Below are 10956 nucleotides of genomic sequence, written 5' to 3'. Positions count from 1 at the left end.
ACACTGGGTCCCGGGGCAACCATCCCTACCCACGGAGGGGTTAACATCTAGCTGCCACTACATCTCCCCCAGGTGCCCCATAACAGCAGCGGTGGTGTCCCAACTCACCACACACCGTGGGTGGCGTCACGAACTTAATACGGCCTAGCCCCCCATTTATTCGGCGTGTCCGCGAGGCCCCCGGGTCTGGAAACCCTCGAGCCACCCCCCTTAGGAGGTTCAGCTGGCACGGGGGAGACACACCCGAAAACTTGGCATCACGAACAGGATACTTACCCATCCCCTTACCTGGTGGAAGTGCGCCTTGAATTGGACAGTCAGCGGTGATCCGTTGAAAACTTTTCAGAAGTCGCCATTTGTGTCGCCATTTTTAGGCGCGAAAACTGCAGCCCAGCGTCTTCTTCCCTGAGAAAGGGCGCAAAAACCGAAGCCCCGCCCCCTGGGAACACGGCCGGAAGGTGAAACCCGAGGTCGTTAAACGAAACTAAGAAGCCGCAAAAGAGAGTGCCGGCAAAAGACCAAGGGGGGCGGGTGAAGATTCTGCAACATATGACCCAAGCAAATAAAGGGCAGGGACTCCAGGACCCTGCCACCCTTCTTGTTCCTGGATACCAACAGTGCAGCATGGCCGACCCATCTGGCAAGCCCGTGCCTGGAAGGAGTTCATGCCCGGAACAGTCGACTGGGTAGAAGCCCAGACTGAGCGCATGTGACGCAGGATCCAGGTGCTGGCGAGCTTCCTGCTTAAGTGATGGACGGCCGAGATGGCGAAGTTAGCTGCAGCCGTTCGGGCCCGTGAAGTGGAGGCAGCCTCGGAGGAGGTAAGTGACCCACGCCCCTATGTCCCCCAGGGGCCGGCCGACCAGGCTGAGGGGCCCGGTCTGCCCCTGCCCGCCACGCTGCCTCCCTCGCTGCCCGCACCTGTTGCCGACACCCCGCTCGGTCTGCGGCCACAGACAACGGCAGCAGTACCCGTCCCGTCTGCCCGCGAGGGCCCACCAGCAGAAGCCACCGGCAGCGAGACTGTCACCGCCCCAGCACCCGTACCAGCTCCACACCAGCTTAAAGCCCGGAAGGTGTCCCATCCGGTCCCAAGCCCGGCAGCAACCAGATGACAACGGTCCCAAAGGAAGCGGCGCTCGCGATGACGACGGCCCCGGCCATCTGCCCGGCTGCAGCGGAGATAGTCCCCGACTGGAAGCCAGCACCACCAGAGACACTGACCGCTCCCAAACTCCCGGCCTCGGCTGAGGCGCAGCAGGGATGCACCTGCGGGGTAGCAGAGCAGGCCATGTCACAGCGGGGCCCTCCATTGCCAAAGATTCCGGTCGTAGCTGGCACGGAGGGTCTCCGGCTGGGCCGGCCCCCGCGCAGGTTGAAACTGAGCAGGCAGCAGATGCTCCGTACTGGGAGCTGCAGCAGCATCAGCTGGGCAAGGAGATTGCAGCACGGGAGAAATGGAAGGCGGAGGTCCTGTCCCGGACCTACAGTGAGAAGGATCACCTGAGGAACGCAACTTTCCGGGTGCGGGGCCCGACATACCAAGGCCAGATCCGGCACTTTAACCCCCCAGAAGGGGTGGGGCTTTATTTACAAGCCGGGCCTGGAGGCCGAAATCTTTGTGTCCCGGAGGGACGTCGCCCCTCATCTGCCTGTTAGCCACCCCGATCGGGACCTGGAGCCCGGAGATCTGGTGACGTACACCCGGCATTGCAGAGGGGGGGTGGTTCGCCCTAGACGTGAAAAGATGGGTGAGCGAAGATGAAAGGCATTACCTCTGCCCCTCTCCGTCACTCTTCAGCCCTGAAGAAGAATGTTAGGTAGTGGTTCCCGGCTACCTCACCTGCAAAGTCCCCTTTGGGACTGTTAACTGTAGCAGTTTGGTAAAAATGTTTTAACAAAAGACAATGGCCGTGAACTTGCAGGCCAACTCAAGAACTTTTGGGTCTTGTAAATAATCCCTGACCAACCTTCTCACCTGCCGCAGTCTCTGGAGAGGCTGAATGGAGGAAGGGCCTGTGGTAGAGTCGGCCGAGGCCCTGTCACCAGCAAAACCGGTGACTACCCTCCAGGTCAGGGATACCCTGGACTTGCGGGTAAGGAACTTTTTACCCGGCCCGTGTGGGCAACACCCAGACCTACCCTGGACTTGGGCAAGGGGTGCGCACCAGTACTTAGGGGTGGCACCAGGGGGAAGGTTGTTTTGGGTGGGTGAGGTCAGAAGGACCCGGTCCGTCCCGTCCCGGTTTTAATGTGCAACGTTTAAGAAAAGTGCTTCCCGTAAGGGAAGAAACCAAATATACCTTGATGTAAATATGTTAGTATACTTGTGTTTTACCCCTTTTTCATCTTTTTTAGTTCCTGTTCAATAAATGTTGGTGGTCGGACAGCCCGCGGATAGTCTGTATTAAACCAAGGGGGAATGTGACACCCTGGCAAAACCAGGTAGTCACAGATAGGCCCCTGCATAAAACATTCCCTCACTTAGGAAACACACAGCCGACCTGAAACCCTAGTCACCCCCCCTTAGGGAAAGATAGACACACCAGTGGGTGGGACCAGGTGGTTGGACACGCCTACCCAGGGGTCTAGACAGCCCGGGGCGGGAAAACAGTCAGTCTAGCAGATTAGTTTGTAGTTCAAGTTGAGAGTAGTGTGGGCTGGAGCTAGGGGTAGCTCCAGCAGAGGAGGTTCAAATTGAACGGTACCAGGGTAGGAGCCATGGTGCCTTTGGCTAGATGGCAGATGGTGGTCTCCGTCAGCAAGAGACGGGATGACGGCTCGACAGAACCGAGATGGACCAGGACAAGGTTGTAGCCCGCCGACACGGGGAACCGACCCCGAAACCGGAGCACAAAGGGAGGTACTCGGACCCTGAAGCCAGGACCGGAAACCAGCGGCCTGGTTAATTAACTGATTGAGTCCAGGACTAGAGGTCCTGTCCCACCCAAAGTCCCTCATAGAAGACAACAGCCCACCGATAGGATAGGAGGTCACCGCCAGGGCCCATAGATCCCACGGGCCAGCGTCTGCGGGCACGACTCCTTAGGCCACATCCAGCCGGGAGCGGACTTCTGAGTTTCAGACTAGGAAGTCCACCTTACACAAAGTGAGTGCAGAGGAAAAGGATAGAGACCACCAGCCCGGGTGGGGGATCCGAATGCAACCGGCCATGGCGCCGGCCACCAGCACCTTGGTTTACCAAAGACTCGTGTGATTCATTGACTGTGAGTAATCAAACATCCCCTTGCCGTCTCTATACCCTGCACGAAGACACTGGGTCCCGCGGCAACCATCCCTACCCACGGAGGGGTTAACATCTAGCTGCCACTACATCTCCACCATCTCCCCCATCTCCCCCATAACAGCAGCGGTGGTGTCCCAGCTCACCACACACCATGGGTGGCGTCACAAACTTAATACGGCCTAGTCCGTATATCTACGTCCCCCCATTTATTCAGCGTGTCCGCGAGACCCCCGAGTCCGGAGACCCTCGAGCCACCCCCCCTTAGGAGATCCGGATCCAAGCAGCGGTGGCTGCTGGCATGGGGGCGGCACATGCATATAAAGAAAACTGTCACTCACTGATAAGATCGCCCACTATAAAGAAAATCCTAGAGAAATCCGAAGTTTAGATGATTAAAACACAGGTTAGGCTGGGGCCACGTGGGGATTACTGCGATCCTCTCGCATGACACTCGGCTCACGCTGGCAGTACAGCAGAGCCGAGTGTCATGCGAGTGTCCCTGTGACATAGGTCCGATCTTGCAAGCGTCCCTCAGCTTACTCCCTCTCTTCTCCGTAGCCGGCTATTGCCATTCTTGCCCTGCACTTGCGGTACATCGGTGTACCGCGAGTGCAGTGCGATTTTTCTCTTGCCCCATAGACTTGAATGGGTGCGAGAGAAAACACGATCGCATTACAGTCGCAGCATGCTGCAATTGTTTTCTCGGTCCAATTAGGGCTGAGAAAATAATTGCTCATGGGTGCTGACACATAGGCTAATATTGGTTTCTAGTGGAATGCGATTTTTTTTATCGCACTCCACTCGCACCGATTTTCATGCCGTGTGGCTTAGGCCTTATACTGAATCTTTTCTCACAAAACTGTATATCAGTCATCTCAGCTCCTCCTACTCTATAACATGGTTCCTGTAGATTGGACTGCATTTTCAGGCTGACAGATTCCCTTTAAGGGCAATCTCCATTCAGAATCAATACACTGTGCTGCCGCTTGCATTTGGGAATTGAATATAGCAATCATACTGTCTATAGGACTACATAACATCATACAATGTATAGGGAGTCTATGGAAGTTTATAATGTATATAGGCAGCTATAGGCCAGCATTCTGTGTATGGGGGCTGTGGGCAGTCATACTGTGTATAGGGAGGCTGTGGGAAATCACACTGTGAATAGGGGCAATGAGCCATCATATTGTATATAGAAGTGCTTCCATAATGGCCAGCTCTATGATGTGTATGGCTTATTGTGGTTGTATTAACAGATATTCCAGTCTCTGCTTGGGAACGCTGCAACTTTCTCAGAGTTACCGTTGGTCTCTGTGCTGCTTGATTAATGCCCTAAACGGTCCTGAAGTGGAAGGGATGAAGACCAAGCAGAAATAATAGAAGGTCAGGGAGCAGTTTGTGCAGCCAATCACTGTGACCTTCTATAGTCGGATGCCACAGGACTGTTTGTCACCTGTGACACACCCGTGATACTTTTTTAGAAGTGACTCAGGGATATTATGAAAAGGGTGGTATGTGGTGGCATATCTAATTTTCTCCCTCTGTACATACAACATGCCCTTAACCTATGGTATGTGACCATTCTTCTAAAACAAATTGGTTAGATGCCTTAGCATGCTATCAGTGAGGTTGTTAATGGTTGTCTGAGGAATGTTTTTCCAAACTGAATGCACTGGGGCACAGAAATCATTAAGATCCACAGCTGGCAGATCCCGATGAAACTGATAATCAATGATATTCCAGATGTACTCGGTGGGAGACATGTTTAGAGTAGCTGACAGGTTTCCTTTACATATGGTTAGCTAATTCTGAACAAAACTGTCGTGCAGTGTCCAGCATTGCACTGGTTGGGTGTCGTGACAGCGTCGGACTCTGTTCACATTGTAGAGTCTGAAAAACTGTCTGGGATCACTTAGATGCACAGCCTGTATTGGGCGTCAGCTGGTTCTGGTTTCACTGCTCTTCAGTACAGCAGGAGTTAATTTCTGCTGGCTTGTGATCATCTGCTGGGAGCCCAGGCTGCTGATCACCACCAGCATCCCTCACCCTTTATCATCTTCTGGATACTGGGGCTGAGTGCTGGATATAGCTTTCTGCTTCCGATTTCCTGTGGTTATCCAGTTGTATGATCTACAAGTTGTGGTGAATGAATCTTCCAGTTGTGTATTTATTTTCTACACCTTTTGTGTTACTCCCCAGTTCACTTACTGTCCCTCCTTTGTGTTTGAGTGCAGTGTGCACAAGTGTTCGTTTACCCTTGTCTGTGATTATTTGTGGGGTTTTGGTTACTGGGTTTCCGGCCCACTCCCTGGGTGGGGTGAAGTAGCATCAGGGCTTGGAAAGGAGACAGGGCTACATTGGAGGCTCGAACCTAGCTACTATCAAGACTACCTTCGAGATAAGGGACAGGACAAGGTCCCCAGTCTTAAGGCACCATTCCATGCAACGACGTATCTAACGATATATCGCCGGGGTCACGGATTCCGTGACGCACATCCGGCATCGTTAGCGACGTTGTTGCGTGTGACACCAACGAACGTCTGTTAACGATCAAAAATACTCACCTTATCGTCCATCATTGACACGTCGTTCATTTTCAAAAAATCGTTGATTATTGCTGGACGCAGATTGTTTGTCGTTCCTGCAGCAGCACACTACAGCATCGCTACGTGTGACACCTCGGGAACGACGAACTACAGCTTACCTGCAGCTGCCAGCAAAGAGGAAGGAAGGAGGTGGCAACAGCGACGTCGCTAGGCAGGTAAGTTTGTGTGATAGCTCCTAATGATTTTGTGTGCCACGGGCAGCGATTTGCCCATGACGCACAAACGACGGGGGCGGGTGCTTTCACCAGCGATATCGTTAGCGATATCACTGCGTGTAAAGCCCCCTTTAGGGTGAGCCTAGGAACCCCTGTTTCATCCGTTACCCCCGTGACAACAACCACATTCCCAATTATGTAAGGGTGTTTACACTTATGCAACCACATTATTTTATGTTTTGTGATTTTTATTTTCCCTTCAGAATGTTTTTCATTTCTTTTTCATTTGTTTTTCAATACATTTATAGAGATTATGAGTGCTATTAAAGATGTAAAAAGTTCTGAAATAATTCTTGCCATAATTTTTGTAAATTATGAAAATCTCTCATTTTTAACAAGGGTATGTAGATTTTCTATAATCCAATGTATATCCCGACCTCAGCTTTGCAATATCTCCTCCATCCAGATTCAGATGCAGCTGTGATTGTTCAGTTCCTCAAAATCCTGAGAGAATGATGGCATCTATCTGTGTCCTCTGTGTTTGTTGTTTAACACTTTGATTTTCCTGATGTCAGGTGTTCGCTTGGATTTGAAATAAAAACTCTAGCAAGGTATGCAGCAGCCAATTTGGAATTGGGCCCCCACCTATATGTTGGACAAATGCATGGGATCATGTTTTCAATGGCCAAACAGCTTCATCCAATCCTCTAAAATGACTTCTCAGAATAGTGGAAGCTGTTATACCTACAAAGAGAGGACCAACTCCATTATAAAGGGGTTGTCCGGTCCTAAGCTACAAGTCTGCAATCACACTATGTGACAGTAGACTTGTGAATCTTCACATCGTGCTCAGTGCATGCTGTGAAGATTCTCTGGAGTCATTGTCTAGAGCGATGGGCACATGACTGAAAGTATGAAAAAACACATACAATGGACAGTTTATGTAAGCCCTCCCTTGTGGGAGGAGTGCTCAGTCATTTTTAAAACCTATTTTCAATAGCAGCTCCAAATTTTCTATATTCAATGTTTGCATAATGAGTTCCTGGATGAAGGTATATTTGACCATTCCTGTTTACAAAACAATTCCAGTTCAGTTAAGTTTGGTTGCCGAGCATGGACAGCACACTTCAAATCATCCCACAGATTTTCAATGATATTCAGGTCTGGGGACTGGGATGGCCATTCCAGAACATTGTAATTGTTCCTCTGCATGAATGTCTGAGAAGATTTGGAGCGGTGTTTTAGATCATTGTCTTGCTGAAATATCCATCCCCTGCATAACTTCAACTTCGTCACTGATTCTTGCACATTATTGTCAAGAATCTGCTGATACTGAGTTGAATCCATGCGACCCTCAACTTTAACAAGATTCCTGGTGCTGGCATTGGCCACATAGCCCCACAGCATGATGGAACCTCCACCAAATTTTACTGTGGGTAGCAAGTGCTTTTCTTGTAATGCTGTGTTTTTTTGCCTCCATGCATAACGCCTTTTTGTATGACCAAACAACTCAATCTTTGTTTCATCAGTCCACAGGACCTTCTTCCAAAATGTAACTGGCTTGTCCAAATGTGCTTTTGCATACCTCAGGCGACTCTGTTTGTGGCGTGCTTGCAGAAACGGCTTCTTTCGCATCACTCTCCCATACAGCTTCTCCTTGTGCAACGTGCGCTGTATTGTTGACCGATGCACATTGACACCATCTGCAGCAAGATGAAGCTGCAGGTCTTTGGAGGTGGTCTGTGGATTGTCCTTGACTGTTCTAACCATTCTTCTTCTCTTCCTTTCTGATATTTTTCTTGGCCTGCCACTTCTGGGCTTAACAAGAACTGTACCTGTGTTCTTCCATTTCCTTACTATGTTCCTCACAGTGGAAACTGACAGTTTAGATCTCTGAGACAACTTTTTGTATTCTTCCCCTGAACAACTACAGTGGTACCTTGCTTAACGAGAACAATCCGTTCTGGGACTGTGCTTGTTAATCAAGGTACTCGTTCAGCAGAGCAAGATTTCCCATAGGAAATCATTGCAATGCTGACCATCCGTTCCACAACTTCTAAAATGTCCCATCCTGGTCCCCTGTTCTATCATTCCACACATGCACACACACACAAGCACACACAAACACACACAAACACACACACACAAACACACATTATATGCTCACCTTACCTTCCGTTCCATCGCCGGTCTGCTGGGACTTGCTGTTCTCTGGTACGGGGCCGGGCTGTGTAACGCGTTACCATAACGACGAGGCAGGAAGTTCCCGGCCAGAGCGCTGACGTCAAAGGCAGAGCCGCTTGCCTCTGATTGGCCAGCGCTCTGCCTTTCATTAGCGTTGACAGGAAGTTCCTCCCTCGTCGCTATGGATGCAGAGACACAGCGTGGACTGGAGCGCAGTGGCGCAATACAGAACCCAGGAGGCCGGCGATGAAACGAAAGGTAAACATATTATGTTATATTATATGCTCACCTTACCTTCCGTTCCATCGCAAGCCTCCTGGGTCTGTAGTTCGCCGCGAGGACGTCGCGATGTACCCAGGAACTACAAGAACCATGAGACCGGCGGTGGAACGGAAGGTAAGGTGAGCATAATACTGAATGTGTGTGCGTGCGTGTTTGTGTGTGTTTGTGAGTACATGTGTGTGTTTGTGTGGACTGCAAGTGCGGGTCAGAGTGTGGTGGATGGACGAAACCGGAAGTGTGTGCGGTGAGAATTTCGCTCGTCCAGCAAAGCTTTCTCGTAAAGCGGGTTACAAATATACAGAAAGCTTTGCTTGTTAAGCAAAATTCTCATTAAGAGGGTTACTCGTTAAGCGAGGTACCACTGTATGTTGAATATTCTTTGTTTTCAGATCATTTGAGAGTTGTTTTGAGGAGCCCATGATGCCACTCTTCATAGGAGATTCAAATAGGAGAACGACTTGCAAGTGGCCACCTTAAATACCTTTTCTCATGATTGGATACACCTGCCTATGAGGTTCAAAGCTCAATGAGGTTACAACACCAATTTAGTGCTTTAGTAAGGCTGCTTTCACACTACGTTTATTTAACATGCGTCCTGAACGTTTTTTTGCTGCAAAAGCGGATCCTGCTTTTACAGCAAAAAACGCATGTAAACCCATGTCTTACTTTGCAGGATCCTGTCACTGGATGTTTAGGGGCGGGCATTGGAGTCATGTGATCGGGAGTGAGGGACTGGGAGCCGGCTTCTGACAGCTGCAGACGCTCGTAACCAAGGTAAACATCGGGCTTGGATACCCGATATTTATTTTGGTTACGAGTGTCTGCAGCTGCTAGGAGCCGGGCTGCCTGCACACGTAACCAACGTAAACATCGGGTAACTAAGAGAAGTGGTTACCCGATATTTACCTTGGTTACGAGTGTCCGCAGCTCTCAGGTGGGAGAGAGAGGGAGGAGAGGAAGGGGGAAAGACAGAGATAGAGAGGGTGAGGGAGGGAGGGAGGAGGAGAGACAGATCACGCGAGACCGGTTCTGGGCATGCTCAGTACTTTCTGGGCATACTCAGTACAAAAGCAGGATCCTGTTACAACGCAACTCAACGCATTCTGCTAGGCAGGATCCAGCGCTCATTGAAATGCATTGCAGCTCGCGGCGCAATGTGAAGGATCCTGTGAGATGCGTTATTTTGACAAAGGTAAAAAACGCTACAAGTAGCGTTTTTGAAACATATTAAAATAACGCAAAAGTACGGATCCTGTGTCTAACGCACGCAAACGCATGCGAACGCAGGTGGACGCGAGTCCATTGCAAATGCATTGAAGTGAAAACGCATTTGCACTGGATCCGTTTTTCTGCTAAAAAAACGTTATGGACGGATGTTAAATAAACGTAGTGTGAAACCAGCCTTAGCCAGTAAAAAGTAGTTAGGAGGGTACAAATCAAGAAATTGATACGGGTGCCCATACTTTTGCACCGTTCAAATTTTGTTTAAATGCGGATTGCACATTTTCTGTTAGTACAATAAACCTCATTTCAATCCAGAAATATTACTCAGTCTATCATTTCTTAGATATATGAAACAGAAATAGCTGTTGCAAAAAGCCAAATTGTTCTAAAGAAAAAAGGTTAACATTAATAGGGGTGCCCAAACTTTTTTATATGACTGTATATACATATATAAAATGTGGTACAAAAAAAACAAACAAACAATATAAGCATTATTACAATATATGTTATATTATATATAAGTTTATTTATCGGCCATAAACCAAGCAATATTTAAGAGTATACATTTAGAATATATTACATTAGTATATATACACACAATATTTAGATAAGTAATATTTATTACATCTGCCTTCACTAAGTGCCTTATTTTATAGTTATATAATTGAGTAAAAAAATAATAAAATATATATGAAAATAAAGTCTCCTCTAGTCCATAACTGAGCCAATATCCGAAGGTAAGCCTTCAGATCTTCTCCATCTAGATAACCGGCCTTTGAACCATTTCTGAAGCAGAAGTAAAAGAAAGAAAAGAAAATTAATTTAAATGTATAACTGCTTATTGACTGGTTATATACTATTTATATTCGACACTTCTTAAACCAACTGTCACCACGGTAAGGCTACTTTCACACATCCGGCTTGAGCTCTGCGGCTCAATCCGGCTGTGCAAGCTATGCAACGGATGCGGTGAAAACACCGCATCCTTTGCATAAGTTTTTCCTTTGCGGCCAGTCCGGTTTTTGCCACTTGCGGCATGCTACTGAGCATGCGCAGTGTCAAAAACCGCATGCGGTGGCCGGATGCGGTTATTGCCGCATCGCGCCGCATCCGGCCGCCATAGGCATGCATTGAAAAATGCGACGCGTCGGCCGAATGCGGCGCGATGCGGGTTTTTTTGCCGCACGAAAAAACGTGCCAGGCAACGTTCCATCCGGCCGCCGCATCAGCTAAATCTGCCGCATGCGGCAAAAAC

The 10956-nt window shown here is 49.0% G+C and overlaps 1 protein-coding gene across 2 annotated transcripts in view; it reads right to left on the bottom strand.

The window, feature by feature from the left end:
* Positions 1-10207: 10207 nt before the first annotated feature.
* HOPX (HOP homeobox) overlaps positions 10208-10956 on the bottom strand; it is a 38457-nt gene continuing 37708 nt past the window's right edge. For both annotated transcript variants that reach the window (XM_075338539.1, XM_075338531.1), the window contains exon 3: positions 10208-10487. In XM_075338539.1, coding sequence (XP_075194654.1) covers positions 10410-10487 — 78 coding nt within the window. In that variant the 3' untranslated portion in view covers positions 10208-10409. The remainder of the gene's footprint in view (positions 10488-10956) is intronic.

The sequence above is a fragment of the Anomaloglossus baeobatrachus genome, chromosome 1 (assembly GCF_048569485.1).
Source record: "Anomaloglossus baeobatrachus isolate aAnoBae1 chromosome 1, aAnoBae1.hap1, whole genome shotgun sequence".
Taxonomy (NCBI): Eukaryota; Metazoa; Chordata; class Amphibia; order Anura; family Aromobatidae; genus Anomaloglossus; species Anomaloglossus baeobatrachus.
This window is presented reverse-complemented; position numbering and strand designations above follow the sequence as displayed.